Here is an 18110-nt window from a genome sequence, read left to right as displayed (position 1 = left end):
ATCCCCTCATGGGAAAGAGTTTCATATTTTTGCTAAGACCAATATAAGCAGGCTACCGATGAGTTACAGGTTGCTACTTACTTTGTACATTTAAAAACGGCCTCTGTAGCCGAGTGGGCAGGAGCGGGAGTGCAGTAGCACACGCTCTTTGAGTAGACGGGGGTTCAAGCCCCTGACTGTTGAATACGGTCGATCTGCCAACCCGCACTGGACCAGCGTGGCAGATTATGGTCCATTTCCCTCAGCATGAATTGTTGAGGAGGCTTCCAACCTGCAGTGGGTTGATAATGGCTGTACTTTACTTTTACTTACATTTATGGTCATACTTTGTAAATAATTATTAAATACAAGAACGATAGATGCCGGGTTGTCAAGACCGAAGTACACACATTTGATTTGACACACACAGTTGTACACACATTTGATTTGACTTTAGTTCAAGTACATATATGTCTGCTAATGATAATATTCTTATCGAGTAACTAATTGTAACGCATAGTGTGTAAATATATTACAAATGTAGAGATTATTTGAATATAGTGGTAGTAGCGTCGCTGCTGTCTTAGTGTTTGCGTTTTTCTTAGAAGAGTTCAATTTTTGTACAAACTGCAGGTTTTTTTGATTTCAGAATGAAATTAATTTAAGAACACTTTGTGTTTTGTTCTTAAACATACAAATAATTAAAAAGATCAATAAATATCATTATCGAATAGTCATTAAATGAAATGTAAAATATGAGAGGAAAATTAGCAAGGTGACTGTAAATATCTGTGTAATTGTTGGTATAATGCTTGAAATAAATATTTATATCATGAACTTCCGATTTTGCTCTCCAAGCAAAATCGTAATGACCATTTTGGTAACCAACTCTTGCAAAGCGGCATGTCGTATTTATGACATTTCGTCATTTTTTAATTTTTTTTTCATATTGTTATTGAGTAAGAGAGGGCGTAAATGTTGCTTATACTGTCCACGATTTGCAGTCTGTTATTCTGTTTGAGAAAACTTGGAACATGGCAGGTAATCAGTGGGAAGTAGTTCGAAGTAAGTCGAATAGAAACCCGAAGGAAAGTACAGATGGAAGGAAAAGGCAAAAGAAGAAGCTGATGGATAAAATGATAAAAATAGATGCAATGCGTAAGTTGTTTATCATTTTGTAATAAACTATATGGTAGCGGCTTTTCGATATGGGTAATTCACTTGATAAGGGTCATTGGTCAATTGCCAACTCATCATTTTGCAGTAATGAGTACACAGATTTCAGCCTGCAGTCACAGGTCTCATTGATCTGTCAACTATTTTATGTTAAAAATGTTGTCATAAATCACGCTATATGTTAAATTGCATAAGGGTATCTATTAAAATAAGACGTCTAATAAGTAACATATGATGCATAATCATTATGTAACGAAGAGTGGTTGAAGACCGGGTAACCTACTGTTTATGTTTACATTTATGTATCTCTGAGAATATTAAATAATATTTAAAACTCTTACAGGAAATGTGTTCTGTATTAGACTGTTAGAATTTATAATTTACTTTTTGTGAAAACTGTTAGGTGTTTATAAAAAAAGAATTCATCCAAAAAAAACCAAAAAAAAAAACAAAAAAAAACGGGACTGCTCTAGATAACTACTGAGCTGTAATCTTCAATATAATTAGATTAATTCAAAGAATTAAAACAAATCAAGCTGTGAATTAAAAAATAAGTTTATTGATATGAATTTCAAGCTATTGTAAAAGATAATTCTGTGATTATTGTGAGAATGTCTTTGATAAAAATTTAATTATACATTCTTCATACAAGTCTTCAGCATGCACTTATTTTATCATTAAATGATTGGCAGCATCCAGAAAATTGTGTTTATCTAAAGTCATGTTGAAAGAATTTAACTTCTGAGCTAAACACCGATTTTTTTTTTTTTTTTTTTTGGTATGGATTTTAATCAATGTAAATCATTTGATAGGAAGATTGTTAAGGGATGTTGTTTTAAGATGGATTGCGGATATGGCAACAAAAACAAAGACTTTTGAACAACCAATAATGTGATAAAATTTTAAACATTTGTAGACTAAAAATTATTAAAAACAATGATAATATAACAAAAAAGTCATAATTTAGTAGTAATGAAGTAGTACTCGCATTGAATATAGTTAGTTTTCTTGTGATAATGCTTTAAATAATGCAGGCTTGTTTGTCATGTCATGTGAATATTAATGAACAATGAGTACCTCCTTGCTGGATAAACTGAATTCAATTTATAATATTGGAGGAACAATGTGTACTTGTAAAATTGTACTTCTTTTTAAGTACAGTATATTATATCATTAAATTTTTCCCATTAATATTTTTGTAATCTCCTTATCAGAGTAGTTTAATGATAAAAGTCTCAATATATATATTTTTTATCATTTATAACAATGCCAGCCAATAAATGTAATTGTGAAACCTTGGAACATTGCTATGTTTATTTGCATTAAACATATGACATATGTTTAATGCACAGAGGAATTTTTTGTAAGGGGGATATGAGTGGTAAATTAATGCAATATAATGATAATGGACATATGTAGCATTATGTTAGAAAAAGTTTGTGTATTTCTTGCCTGTGTATTCATGGTTGGCATCACTTATTTTTTAAACTTTTTGTAAAGATTTCTGAGGACACTGTTTTATTTTTTAGCACCCATAAAGGAAAATGAGACAATATTTCAAGCATTTTTAGAGCAAGAAAAGAAACATGAACAACCTCCACAACAGGTAAATGGGATTGTGGAAGTTAAAAACAAGAAAGCATCTACTCAACAGAAGAAAAAGGCACAAGAGAAGAAAAAAAATCAACCCCATTCTAAACCTTCAACATTTGAAGAGGCAGCAGCAGAGGTATGAAGCAAATATTTATGGTCTGGATAGGTTAGAATTTAGTTTTTTCTAATTACCAAATATAGTTTTCTGTCTAGCCAATATATCGACATAAATTTCCCTCTTTTTCTTTCATTGTTGCAGTTATGATGTACAGGTTTTTTTTTTTTTTACCTCTTTATCCTTCTCCTGTGTTTTGTTTTATATTCTCCTTCACCTGGTTCCATGTAAAATAGTATAGAAGAAAGTGAGCCTAAAGAGAATAATTCAAAAGTAATTTCACAACTATGTAAGCCTATAACTGTGTATATTTTGAACTTAAAACATACCAATTACACTGCATAAAAGTTGTGATCTTTGTAAGTTTTTACTGTTAATTACAACATTTCAAAAGTCACTACCTTCAATCATGTGGAATATATCCCAAAGTCAGGACTCTGCACCTGCTCTAACGGCCGCCTCCGTAGCCAGGTGGGAAGGAGCAGCAGTGCGTAGCACATGCTTCTTAATTAGACCGGGGTTCGAGCCCATCACCACCAAATACGGAGGATGCAGGGAATGACCACCGCATATCCCGGAGCAATATGGCTTTAGTTGCTAATGCTCCTAAATAACAAAAAGTAAACAAAAACAAAAAAACAACAAACCTGCTGTAACGTGTTGTTACATTGTCAATAGCAACTCTGATTTCTTCAATTTGTGTAAATATGCTGGTAATGGTAGTTGATAAATCTTATCCTTAACAAAGCTCCCAGGGATTAAAATTCAGAAATTCTAAGGATAACATTGTCCATAGAATTGGCTAGCATTGTTCCCACTGATAAACCTGATCCTTAATGAAGCCACGGAAATAAAAGTATAGGTATGTTAGGTCTGGGGATGATGCTGGCCATGAAATTGGCCAGTGACTACCTCATCCCATCTTGTCTGTATGGGAAACTGGTTATAATCAGTGTTCTTCCATTCTGTGTAGAAAGGTCTGTTTTTGAATTCTCTCTTGAGGGGCAAACAAAAAAATTTTCTTCCATACTATGGATAGCTAGTTAATTTTGGGCAATTGCTAGAAGTTTTTTTCCTCTTAGAAACTTGGGTTTTTCATCCCAAACTTTAGGCAAACTAATGTAGAATATATGCAATTTATTCCAGACATGATATGCTAATACCTCTTATCCTTAGCTGCCTTGGTGAAAAATCAAAAACTTCATTGTTCAAACAGAAAAAGCACTGTCATTCTAAATTCCACTGGAAGTGCCATTTTGTTGTTTACATTATGTAGACAACAACTGCCATTGAAATTGGCAATCATTAATCATTGAAAGCTAACATTAAAATACCATGGCTTTCTTCAGTGCTTGCTAATTTAAAAATACATGAAGTCATAGACTAAGAAAATTTTGAAGCTACTTTTGTATTACCCAATAAAAGCTGCCCATGAAGTTGCAGTACTCCTAAATTTTAATTGTCAATATAATGGCCAATTGTTTTAAGAGATATAATTGTTATTTTGTGGAGTTCTTAATGTCAATAGCGAATCTGTCTGTCATATTAAGTTATCTTTCTCAGTATTATTGTATACTCTGCTAAGCACTGTCTGAATGATTAAGTTTTCGCATGCACAAAATTTTATAAATCTGAAATAATTTTTTCTGATTTCCATCTTTTCCATTTTTTTTTTTTTTTTTTTTTTTTAAGAATCCTAAAATTCTTTATATAGATGTGGTGTGGAATTATATTTTAATATAGGTATGGAAATAAGTAGATAATATAATGCACAGAGTATTTATTATCTGATTAAAACTTTAACTTTGAGAAAACCTGCAAGGCAAAATGTAGCTTCTCTCTCTCCCTTTTGAGAAGAGTACTTGACAGTTTATATATTTTTGATCTAAATGAATGAATGCAACATGTACTGTAGTTTATAATGAAATTGGTAATAAATGCCATTAGTGCATGACCGATTTTATGATAAACTTATAAAATTACATTATAGTCAACAAGTTTCAATGAAGTTAAAGATAAAGTGAGAATGACAGAGAGTGAAGATAACTAATAAAATATGCATAATAAAAATACATAATTACATAAAAATTGATGAAATGAGGATATTGCCACACAAACTTATAAAACTGGCCTTTATCGGGTTCCAATGGCCAGAATTGCAAGCAAAATAGCAACGTTGTGTCTTCATTTTTAATGTAAACCACAAGCCAATGGGTAAAAAGCATAAATGAAAATGAGAATAAAATTTAGTTATCAATATAAAAAAGATTTAAATAAAAATTACTAGAATTAAAAGGAGAATTTTTTAAAAAATGGCTTGTGAACTTTACAGTTGATACAATGAAGACATAAGATTAAAACTGGAAATAATAATAATAACTGAAACTTCTAGAGACATATAACATTTTAGCCTAATACTAGTTAAAGAAAAGAGATTTGAAAACATAATTAAAAGTGAGTAGCCTACAGAAGTATAACGTGATATGGAAGCAATGATTTGAATGTACAGGCAGTTTTTGCTTTATGAGTTTCCGAGTTTGAGTTTTTTTTATCTCAAGTATAAATAAAATCGAAAATATGAACATTAATTGCAAAAAAATGAATATTAAACATTCATAAATACCGCATTTCAAACCATGCACATAGCTATACAATACAGTGTACCCCGCTTTACGATATTAATCCGTTCCAGAGACACCATCGTATCGTGAAAATGTAATGCGAATCCAATAACACACTGTTTTTTGATAATTCGTTCCATGATCTTGGATGTTGAAATTTTTGCTATATAACTCTCTAAAAGGTTTTTATAGTGTAAATTGTATTAGTTATCAATTCAAATCATTAAAATGCACCGCACTTTCCTCGTTATCATATGTTCTGTTAATTATAAGAATCAATTTTGAACTGCTTTGTGATATTTTTCTAAAGCACTTTTCTGGAGGTCGCGACCATAAAACAGAAAACAATTTGCACTTTCTGGTTCATTGGTCTTTTCTGTTACTGCAAGCAATTATAAATGGGTAGTAAACTCCATATTATTGCATTTGTGAAAATACGTGTGGTTTTTTACCTTATTATGGTGAAATGTGTTTCCCCTTTATTGAAATCTTCAATCGTATAAAAAAACAAATAAATTTTCAGAATCTTCTCTTCATTCCTTTTTTTAAGCTTCGTAAACTTGTTACTCCGCACAAATCGTGTTAGTTGCAATTTGTGCGTGCCATTTAAAAATGCTTTTGCATGCTATTGAAATTTATAAAGAAAAGAGAAGATTATCTTGGAAACAAATGCCTCTTGAAGCATTTCTGAAGAAGACTCCTCCTTGTGCAACAAACCAATGAGTACCGAGCCTATAATGAGTGATCAATGAGTGTGCATTTAGTCGATGATGATGGTGAAGAATAAACATTCTTTCACATTTGTAAATCATAAATAATTTCTTTATTATTATAATTTGCTTGGTTTTACAGGCCACATTTTCATTTCTTTGGATAAATCAATCATTGTTTAAACATAAACTAATTAACTAACTAATTTCATTGTTGAGAACGTCCCTATTTTTAACATTGTCTATGGGAAATAAATTCCCGCTTTATGAGCACATGATAGGAACGAATTAACTCGTAAAGTCAGGAACTACCTGTATAGATATATATTCCAAAATTTCACAAAATAAATACCTTTCAGATTCAGATTTATTACTTCTTGTAAAAATATTTATGCTCATCTTCCAGGAATACCTTTAGAACAGTTACTTAAGCCTGTCATGATTATTCTTTATCTTATTAATAATTTATTTATCTTGGAAACATTAAAATCTAATGACATGCAAGATATTTCAAACTTTTGATTCCATAGGCTCTTTACTAGCATAGATCTGTCTAATTTGAAACCATTCTTTTCGAAATTGATCATAAGTATAAACATGTTATTAGTGACATCATTTTTTCGAACAGTTTGATTTATCTTTGTGTCTTTAATAACTATGTTTTTGATGGTTATCTGGTCTGTCAACAGATGAAGGGTAGCCCTGCTTCTTGTGTTATAGCAAATTTATATCTTTATTGGTCGAAAAATTCTCTTCCGCAAAATATCTTGTTATGTAGGTATATTGATGAACTTTGTGTAATCAGTTATCCAAATTTTATTAAGGATTTTGGTCATTTGTATCCTTGTGAATCTCAGAAAAAACTAATTCTTGTAACCACACTGCTAATTACTTGGACCTTAACATAAATATCGTTAATGATCACATTTCAGTTGATCTTTATAAAAAACAAGACCTTTTCAATTTTGAGGTTTTTAATTATTCCCATTGGTTTTCCAATATTTCTAATAGCGTCCACACTAATGTCATTACTTCCCAACATCTTAGAATTTCTACTGTATATAATAACTACAATATTACTATTTCCAAACTTCAAAAAAAATTTTTCTTAAAATTATTGGCAATTCTTTTCCTTTATCTTATTTAAAATATCATTTTCATAAAGGTCTTAATATAATCAACTATTAAAATTTTTTTTTTTTTTAAATCCATTGACTTTCTAATTTCTCAATAAAATTATTTGGTTTTGTGTATGTTATTGTGGTATTTCACACATTTTTGGCTTTGGCATTACTGCAAGGTGGCACCAGTCTAAATTACTCACTTTTTGGCTAAGTTTGTAACTTTATTCATAATAAATTTATTTCAGATATGTGACGCTATCTCTTTCACCATTATTCTTTTGGTCAATATATATTACTATATATCTCATTTTTTTTTTCCAGGTTTGTATATTTTGTATACAGCGTACATTGCATAGTTTATGACTATGTTTAGTATGATGTTTCTATATGGTGTATGCATTTTTCTCATTTTCTTTTTTATATTGTATTGTTGCAAATGTGTGATCAAAAACAAAAAAAACAATAATTTAATAATTTCTTGTGATGCAGTGTTTTTCACAAAATATTCTTGAATGTAGTGTTGTGTAGGGGCATTGTCACGATGCAAGTAAGGATTGGGTCCCCCCCCCAAGGTCATAGCCATACACTCATGATTTGTCACCAGTACTGATGGAAGAAAGGTTATGGCAGCAGTACATTGAAAAAGATTCTGACATTCAAGAACTCTCTGCTTTCTCAGATCATCATTGAGGATGTGAGGCACAAAACCTGGCTGAAATGAACCTGTCAGATCTTAAGTTAAAGTTGACTTGCAACTTTGTAGCTAGTTAAAATGTCAATGATTCCTGATTAGATCATGAATGGGAATAATTGAATGATTTGTTTTTGAAGTTAAAAGGCAGCAAGAGCAAGGATCATCTTTATGAAGAAATAGCCCTCTTAAGACTTTGCAAAGAATGAAGAAAAGGCTTCACTTATGTTGCAAATTATGAAGTCAAATTATTAAAAACAGCATCTTCTCCAAAAGCTGTTTTTAACATGCTGTGGATTTTATTCTGTTTCACTTTTCTTTAATTTGAAACAAAATTTAATGCAAATTCACTGCTCAGTGAAATTGCTCATTTTAAAATGCAACAGAACAACACTGTTTATTTTATGTGTGCTAATTCAGACTGTTTGCTGATAAATGAATGATCCATGCATTATTATGTCTAGATGAGTCACAAAAGGTGTTTCAAACAAGTCACAACTCACTAAATCGGCACAATTTCAAGTTGCAGAATCAGTTTCAGAACTTTTTTGATCACACTTTGTATTTAACCCTTTTTTTTTATGAAAACCCCAAACACGAGAGGTATTAGAACAGAACCTATAGTACTTATTACCGTGCTTGGGTTTGATGTTGAGAAGACGAAAAAAGATAATTGTTGACATTAGACTTGAACTTCTGTAGACTGTAATTGTCAGGAAATACGTATGAAGGAAGGTTGTTCCAGAAAATGGAGTTGAATGAATAAACGAGGAAGATGAAAAGTTGGTTCTGTGAGTTTGAAGTTGGACAGTAAATGGATGTTGGCTGGTGGCAGTACGTGTTCGGATTGTTTTGAAAGAGAGAGTGGGAATTATAGAAGCCAATTCACATGAACAGTGCCCATGGAAGTATCTGTACAAAAGGCATGCAGCAGAAACAGTACTGTCTATGAGACATCAAGTAGAGAGACTCTGTTAGAGATGAGTCATTACTGCCCTCCTCTGATTGGAATCTAGAAGCCTGAGAGAGGTTTTGGGGGCACTGCCCCAGATGTGGGAACAATATTCCATGGTAGGGCAGATTTGCAATTTGTACAGAGTGAACAGCTGTTTGGAAGAAAAGTAACGCCGAGAGCGAAAGAGAAAACCAAGTTTTTTAGATGCGGAGGAAGCAATATTTGTAATGTGCTAGTGCCAAGAGAGAGATTAGAAGTCAGGGTAATCCCCAAAAGAGATATCATCTTGCCTAGAAATTGGAGTGTCACCAAAGATGAGCATAGGAGCAGAAGAATCCTTTTTGCGAGATATAAGAAAAGACTGAGTTTTAGAAGGATTGAAATCAACTAAGTTGTCTTTGCCCCACTGGAGAATTACCTGGAGATCAGCATTTAAGGAATTGGTAGCAGATATTCGAGAAGTTGAAGCTGATTGAGCAGGGCAAGGTTTCTCAAAATGGAAAATGGAATGCAAGGTGCCATCATCGGCAAAACTATGGATAGAATTTCCAGTCAATGGAAGAAGGTCATTAATATACAAGAGGAAAAGAGTGGGGGGGGGAGCACTGAACCTTGGGGGACACCAGCATTAGTGGAGAAGTTAGAAGACAGAGAGCCATCTACCATCACCCTCAGTGATGGTAGATGGTAATATCAGTTCCATCAGCGTTTTAGACTTGCAAGTAGCAATTACAGCTTGTCTGGCATATCTGAGAGAATGTTTGTGACAACCTCAATGACCAAATCTATCAGTTGCACCCCTAAAAGGAACACATCTGTTTATGTAGTGTATGTTACACCTGGTTTTTATAGAAATATAATTTTTAGCTTTTTTCATTAAATTGAAAACCGTTTTATTAATTATGATTTATCCTATTTTGTTTTTTAAAATTAATTTTGCCACTATATATTACTTTTTAAAGTTTTTCTCTAATTTTTTGCCCAGCATCTGACAGAGGAGGATTAAAATAATTTCTCTAAAACCATATAAAAATATTCATACAGATATAGGATATATATTTAAATATGTAGATGTTCAAAGATTAAAAATGACATAATGAGAATTCTGTAATGGTCACTAATAAAACTTATGTCTTATGCATTATTTTTAATTTTATTCACAACATTCAGTTTTTACACAAGATTAGAAGTGATTAAATATTATTACTATCAATCTCTTGTAAAGAATTTAGTAATCACGAGTTTGATAAAATACAGAATGGTAGTGACAAGAATATTAATTGTGCTAGTCAGGACCCTTGTTTTTTCCCTCTAATAATTTTTAACAATTAATCTTAAGAATCTTGTTGCTTATTAGGAAAAAAAGCAGTACTAGGATTTTAAATTTCCAGACTTGAATATTAATTAAATAAATTATTAGTTATGAAAGTTAATTAGTTTAATAATTAAACATTAAATATGCAAATTTTTATTAGTATTTAATTCTGCAGAAATATTTGGAATATTACTGAGTTGCCACATTTGTTTTTTTCTAGTTGACTGTAGAGGAAGTGCAGTCTGTTTTGGCTGATTTACAAGTCCGGTTTCTGTGTTCACCAAATATTTGGTTGAAAGATCTGGCTTCATTTCTGAACATAAGGTTGAATATTGAATCTCAAGATCCTGTGTTTTCAGATAAGCCAGTAGGTGCGTATTCAAATAGTATTATTTGATAGTTTCCTTTAACAGCCTGCTTTTAATGTGTTATAGCATTACATTTATAACTATTTTGGCTTTAATGAACTAGGCACGTTTAAAGTAGGATCAGCCGGGGCCATATGGTAGCATGCTTGGTTCATATTAAAACTGGGGTCCATTTTTAACTGAGTGCCATTGTTAACATAGTGACCGTTGTAATAAGAAGTTGTTAATACTATTCTTGATGTATGGTTGTCCCAGAGTGTTTTATATGTTCCAAAGCTAGTATCTTTTGATATCAGTCACAAAAAATTGTTGGTAGATATGACCAAGATCAAAGGAGCAATGACAGAACTTATTCTCAGTGGATTAGTGACTTTGTATTAATTTAAACAACCCAACCCAGTCTACTGTTTCTTGTTACCTGCAGTTTTTTATGTGGAGTATTTTGTGATGAAGGAACTGAGTCAGTTTTTATCACATCTGGGGCGGGGGGGTCCATTATCACAAAATTACTTAATACATACTTTCTGTGGCACATTATAGTGTTAGTTGCTAATGCGCCAATAAAAATCCAAACCAAACCAAAACATACTTTCTGATTTTTTATCCACTGAATTGCAGAAAAGTTTATATCATATACACTGATGTCAACTCTGCTTTTGATGCCATTTGCATAACATAGTTCCTAACCTTTTTAAGGACTATTGTAATATATCTGGGCATTTTTTAAACTTTCTTGAAAACCTTTTCTATTCTGGGACTCGCATTACTTCTGTCTAGGATGTTAAGAGATCTTTCATTATTTCAGCTTTCATTCTCTAGAATAGTATGTATGTATGTGCTACTCTTTTTTTTTGGCCTTACTGCTAGCTTTTCTTCAGTCTTGTACAAATGTCCTTTTCCATCTAGATGATGCCAAGCTTATCACAACTTCTGATTCTCCTTTTGCAGTTGAACAGTCTCAAATTTTTCTTTATAACATGCTTAGAAGAGTTCTCTTTCTCTCCTATAAATCTTTTAATCTCAATTAATCTTCCAAATCTTCTTATCTCCAAATCATCTATAAACCTGTTCCATTTTCAGTTTGGCTTCTTTGATTCTTAAATGATTCCTTTAACTCCTTCTCCTAGTTCTTTACGATGAAATTTACTTTTGTTCATCATTGCAACTATTTGGCCAATAAATTCATCAAAGCAATTTGGTCTGTAAAACAAGAGTTGCAATGTATTCATTCCTCCAATTTAATCATTATACTATATTTCAGAAAAATGCTTAAATCCAGTATTTTATATGCTTCTCCGATCTAGATTGCTGTTCCTCTATCTAACCTCAAAAAAAAAAAAAAAATATCCACTATCACAGAGAATAGCACTATCCTCTGTGACACTGTATTTCAGTTTTCAGATGCTCAGTGGTTTTTGGACAGTCCAAACTCTATCTTTCAGCTAGTCCTGTAAAAAAAATATATAATCTTACCTTAGAAATGACTTATTTTAAATGTCCAGGACAGAATAGTAAGTGTAGAAAGCATTTCAGTAAAATCACGACTCATTCCTTATGAAAACAGAATAAAATTTTTCATCAAAAGTGTTACAAGCTATCCAGAGGTATAGCTTGTAACACTTGTCTCATCTAAAAATATTAGTCCAGATGTGAACAGTAAGTAATGCACAATAAACTGAATTTTGCAATACATAGCTGTGTGATCATTTGCCTTTTTTTTCTGCAAATATTGCAGAAAATATGAGACTTTACTTAAGAATTTCAAAAAATAATGACAAAAAGTCCCCTCAAAATTTTGTTGTTGTTACAAAAACTTATTCCTAATTGTTGTGAGAATAAGAAATTGATCCTTGTGGACTTCTTTTTTTTTTTTTTTTTTTTTTTTTTTAATATTAAAATCCCAAACATGAAAGGTATTAGAATCTACAGTACTTAGTACTTTGCATGGATGGAAGGCTGGAAAAAGCAGAAGATACTTGTTGACATTAGAATTCATTTCTTTAGATTGTAATTTTTGGGAAAGAGATGTGAAGGAAGGGATAAATGAAGAAATGCTAGCTCTCTGAGATTCTATACTCTTAGAATCATTACACAGATAATTCTAAGAGTACAGATTTTGTTTAGTCCTGTTATGTTGGTAGACTTGGAATAGTTATAGCCCATCCCTCACTGTATTAGAATCTTAATATGGTTTACTTACTTAGTAAACTTAGTTTTAGTAAACTAACACTAAGTTTACTTAGTTGTTTAGCAGATATTGTTAGTTTTGTTAGATTTATGTTTTTAGATCAAATTTTCAAAATGTGCATGATAACATTGTTTTTCTTTTGTTTTTGACTTCAGGATATCCTACATCTGCACTTGATGCAGAATTACAGAAGTTGTTAGTTGAGACAATAAATAAGAGTTCTGAGCCAGTCCTCCAGGTATTCTTTGAATTTTGCATACAATCAATGGTCCAGGACTTGGTGAAAGGTAAGTAATTATATTATAAATGCACAAGTTTTTTTCTGTTAATGTTACATTTATTGGGGTTTTTTTTTTTTTTTTTCATATGATGAGTGGATTCAAATCCCATCAGTGATTGGAAGAAATCTTTAGAGCCTTTTCAGTTGAGACAGTAGTTACCCAATCTCTATCACCTTTCTATATATATGCCTGCTCAGCATATCAGACATGCCACAAGGAAAAGAAATATTCTCAATTTGGTTACAGATTAAGATTTGGTTAAGGATTCATCAGATATTAAGATTCTTGAAATAAAGGAACCACTGGCAAGCTTGCTTGATTTTTTTTTTTTTTTTTTTTTAAGTTGGAATTACAATGATCTAAGACATAGACCATATAAGTCTTTTGTGGAATTATTTCACAATGTTAAGAAATAAAAATCTGGTCTCTTGTGATATTTGCGAGCAGAAGTTGTTACAAGAAATCTGTGTCAAATTTAAAAAAGCACTTAGAGAACTACACCTGATGATGCATTTAAAAATGAGTCTGTTGGAACAGGAATCCCAACCCAAGATGCATCAATAAACTTAGAGGTTGAGACACAGTGATGAAAATTGAGCTGCTTTGTTATCAGGAAGTCATAATGTACCTCAGGTAAGTGGAAAAAATGCAGTCATCCATACTTTAACAAATTTTTAAACAAATTTCCTTTACTCAAAAGACAAAAAATATAAAGCACTAATGGGTTTATTTAGATGAATTTCCAACCTTTTAGCATAGTTGAAGATTGAGCTTTTGTTGTTTTGTTGCTTTAGTGAAGGAATTAAATCCATCATATGAATTACCATCAAGAAAAAATATTTCTTTATCAATGCTTTCAGCAATGTTCGAGCATTGCAAAACCCAAACCCAGAAAAAGCTAGAAAATGTCAATAGTGTTTACTTAACACAGTGGTTTTCCACCGGGGTGCCGCAACAGCATTCCAGGGGTGCCACGTAATTTGGGTTTAAGTTACTTAAACTTATTATTTTTTTAAAATTTATATATTTATTTCGTTATAAAAAGGTGTACTTTTTAATTTTGTGGTGATCTATAATTGATGTTTACTTAGTACCTCTATATAAAGAAGAAAATTATTATATATATATATATATATATATATATATATATATATAATTTGTATTATGAAATGTAATTTTGTTTATAGTTATATTATTGTAATAACTATCAAATAACATATTTTTTTTAATAGACATAGTAATATTAGTATACAGAGAGAGAGAATTGGACCTAACAGGCAGAAAATTGAGTAGGGGTACTGCAAAATAAAATAAATTACTTAGGGGTGCTGTTATTAAAAAAAGGTCGAAAACCACTGGCTTAACTGTTGACTGCTGGACTTCCATTGCAAGCCAGAGCTATATTACTATGACAGTTCACTGTATTAACAATGAATTCAAATTAGAATTGGTACTTTTGAAATGCCGCTCAGTTGAATCCCCATATACCAGCAAAAGTATAGCAAGTGAAATAAAAGCGTGCTACTGACCATTATCAGCTATCTGATAAAGTATTAGTAGTTGTGTCTTATAACTGCAAATATAACATGTGCATTGGTCAAAGAGCTGTGGTTTAAAACATTTGGATGTTTCCCACATAGTCTTAATTTAATTATACAGGACTCCTCACAACTGGAAATTATTAAAGTGATATATGATGAAGTTAAATCTATCGTATCATTTATTAAAAGAAGCAGTAGTGCCTACAAGATACTATTAAAATACGAGCAGAATGCAAGCCAGACAATAAAACGATTAGTGCAAGATGTGCCAATCTGATAGAATTCAACCTATCACATGCTGGTATGTTTCATGGAATTAGAAGAGACAGTAAAGAGCACATTGGCACTTATAGACAAAAATCTGCCAATACTGTCTGCCAAAGAATGGCAGATTTACACCCAGCTGTGCAAAATTTTAAGACCACTTCGGGAAGAAACTAAAAAAATAAGTGGTGAAAACTATGCAGGTCAGGTCATGGTGTTACTGCAGAGGTTACTTTCTGTACATCATATGCTATCACAAAAAGGTCTTCAGCACCTATAAAGAATGTTGTTCTGAATTTGCAGTTAGTTTGAAAGAAAGATTTTTGAACTTGGAATTTAGCAAAATAATTTCTGCATGCACACTCTTATGTCCACAATTTAAACTTCTCTGTTTTTCTAATGATTCAGCTGTTGATAGTACAAAAAAAATATGTAATACAATTATTAGCAAAATAGTTTAATTTTTTTAAATTCAAAAACTCAGTATTTATGTACTGAGTTTTTGAATATATTAAGTAAATTTATATGACATCCTCTACAATTAGATAACCCCTGGACTCATTAATATTTTATAAATTGAGAACTTAATCCCTATTTCTTCACTGTATATCCTTGAAGAGCTCAATACTTAATTTACATTTAAAATACGACACTGCACCATGTAAACTAGTTTTATGATGAAAGAATGGTGTTTTATCCAGCCATGAGTTTCCTTCATTCACACCACTCCCACCCTTTTTTTTTATTAATATATTTGATTTCAATAATGATTTTAAGAATTGCAGAATATAATTAATATAAATTAAAATATTTTTTATCCTTTTTTAAATTTGGTTAAATCTAGGAGTTGACACCCAGGGTCAACTTCTAGATTTGACAAATGGCACTGCCACAGTTTTACTCTTCGAGTAAAACTGCTGCACTGCCATTTGTTAAATATCAGTTTTCTGCATATTTTTCCGACCTTTAACAACATATATAGATAATTAATTTTGCTTTATTGTCAGAATGTATACACATAAATAGAGGTGCAAGCAATAGGAAAATCGTATCAGATTGTCATAAGCTTGAAAAATAAATCAAATAAAAAATATGAAATATATGCATAGGGAATTCCTATCTGAATCATGAGCTTCAAAGCAATATAGCTTGGAATACCTTAAATGAAAGAGGTTACAATCTGTGAAGTAGAAGTGAATAAACAAACCCATGCTGTGTCTGAATTATTGCTGCAGTATGTGCAGTGCATTATGTCTTACTGCAGAGATAAAGGATTTTAGTAAGCAGTTAAAAGTCAAGTGCAACACATGAAATTTATTTAAATTACTTAAATATTCAAATTATATGAGATTTGGACATTGAAGCAGGCAGCAGCAGCAGCAGCAAGTAATTACAGAATGGATAACATTGGTGGTGGTGGTGAAGTACAGTATTGAGCTATGTTTTAAAGCAGAAACTATGCTATTGTGCATATTAGGTGAGGAGGATTTGTTGCCAGCACAGCTTTTCATTGAAAAACTTGTTCAGCTTGATGTTGAGTAGTTGGACAAGTGAAGGTATTGGGAAGGAAAAGATTTGTAATTTCCTATACCTTTCTAATTACTACCAAGAATAGCCTCCTTTCATCTTTTATGGATTGTAGTAGAGTTTTTTTTGTTTTTTTTCCAGTTACTTTACAAGTAACTTAATGAAAAACATAAAGGATGCTGCAAACATACAGCTTATATAATATTTAATATTTTGTTTTAACTAGGTCTTCCAGTTTTTGGTTATTTGATATTTCTCCAGTGCCTTGCTCAAGAAAAACCTGAAATAATTCTAGCCAACTTAAAAAAGGTAAGAAAGAAGAATCATATTTAGTACTGTTTGAAAGGGACATTATTTCATCATTTTACTAATATGGTTAAATAATAACTTTACTGTTTAATTCTATGAAAGTTTAGTTTAGTGGTGTTCATATATTACACTGTATTTGCTACATTTCAAAATTCACAAATGAAATTTCATCCTCAGTGAAAGGAGTGGCCAGAAAATTTTTTTAAGAACTAAAGAGGCTGTTTTACTCAAAAGAAATATACAAGCGATGAACTTATGGTTAAGATATATGATTTAGGCCAGGATCTTTACTCACTTAAGTCTTAGTAGAATCCAGGTTGTACATAACAGAGACTCCATCAACATCAAAACTCTTCAAACCCTCAGAAACTTACTACAGAAGGATGTGGAACAAACAAGAATCATGGAGGGGTAGGGGGGAGAGAATGTGTGTGGCCATCAGAGATCTTCAGTCTAACTGCATCATTCACATATGAAAAGCAGGTGACAGACATGGGGAATGTAGCCATCAAACCAAACTGATTACATTAACAGAGTTGAGAAATTCATCAAAACACTTGTATCTGCATCATCTCCAGAGACCTCACCTCAAGCAAAGAATGCAAAGTGAAGGCTCTGGTAAGTGAAGTCAAGGCTCTTCTAGAAAGAAAGAAAATAGATAAAGACCTCATCAAATAACAGAAAACCGTATCACTGATGATTTCACAGCAGGACCACCAGTTAAGCATCTGATTATCTGATAGAGCTTGCTGTCTACCCAGCAGCAGGCTCTGGTAGAGGAGATGGCTATTCTTGGTGACTCTGTTGTCAGAACATTTGAATATTTTATGCAATGGGGATATGTGGGATATGTGGAAAGGGATCATTGTAAAGGTTTGTGATACTGTGGAACAGTTATCATCTTTTTAAGGGCACAAAAGTTGATATTGTTGTACATGAAATTTTTTCCAAGACATGATGTGAAGGAGTTTATGATGAGAGACTTGTCAGTCGATTCAACTCTAGAGAGACTATGCTATGCACACAGCTCATGGGGTAAAATTTTTTTCCAGCATGTCCTGCACCACTTGTTAATAGGAGAAACTGTCTTTATAGGGATGAGATACACTTAATAGAAAGGGATGTAAGAATATTTACTAATTCTATCAAGGCAGTGTTAGTTGGGTTGGAAAACTGGTTTGGGGGAAGAGTGATGCACAGACTAATAGTTTAATGGCAGTCATAAGCAGAGGAAAAAATTGATTGTTGCATTGATTTTATTCAGACCTGCAGTAATCTGGAAATTGAAGTGGGGAGATTACAATGTATGCTGGTGTCAGAGTAGAGGTTTCTTCATCTGATAAGCAATTATGT

The 18110-nt window shown here is 32.0% G+C and overlaps 1 protein-coding gene across 1 annotated transcript in view; it reads left to right on the top strand.

Annotated features, from left to right (window-relative positions):
• Window positions 1-949: 949 nt before the first annotated feature.
• Tmem214 (Transmembrane protein 214) overlaps window positions 950-18110 on the top strand; it is a 145577-nt gene continuing 128416 nt past the window's right edge. Inside the window, exons 1-5 of the mRNA XM_090371232.1 lie at window positions 950-1137; window positions 2685-2884; window positions 10500-10650; window positions 12991-13122; window positions 16675-16757. Coding sequence (XP_090227358.1) covers window positions 1014-1137; window positions 2685-2884; window positions 10500-10650; window positions 12991-13122; window positions 16675-16757 — 690 coding nt within the window. The 5' untranslated portion in view covers window positions 950-1013. The remainder of the gene's footprint in view (window positions 1138-2684; window positions 2885-10499; window positions 10651-12990; window positions 13123-16674; window positions 16758-18110) is intronic.

Source organism: Mastigoproctus giganteus, chromosome 4, assembly GCF_048544385.1.
Source record: "Mastigoproctus giganteus isolate SK-2022 chromosome 4, ASM4854438v1, whole genome shotgun sequence".
Taxonomy (NCBI): domain Eukaryota; kingdom Metazoa; phylum Arthropoda; class Arachnida; order Uropygi; family Thelyphonidae; genus Mastigoproctus; species Mastigoproctus giganteus.
The sequence above is the reverse complement of the archived record's forward strand: the minus strand, read 5'-3'. Positions and strand labels throughout refer to the sequence as shown.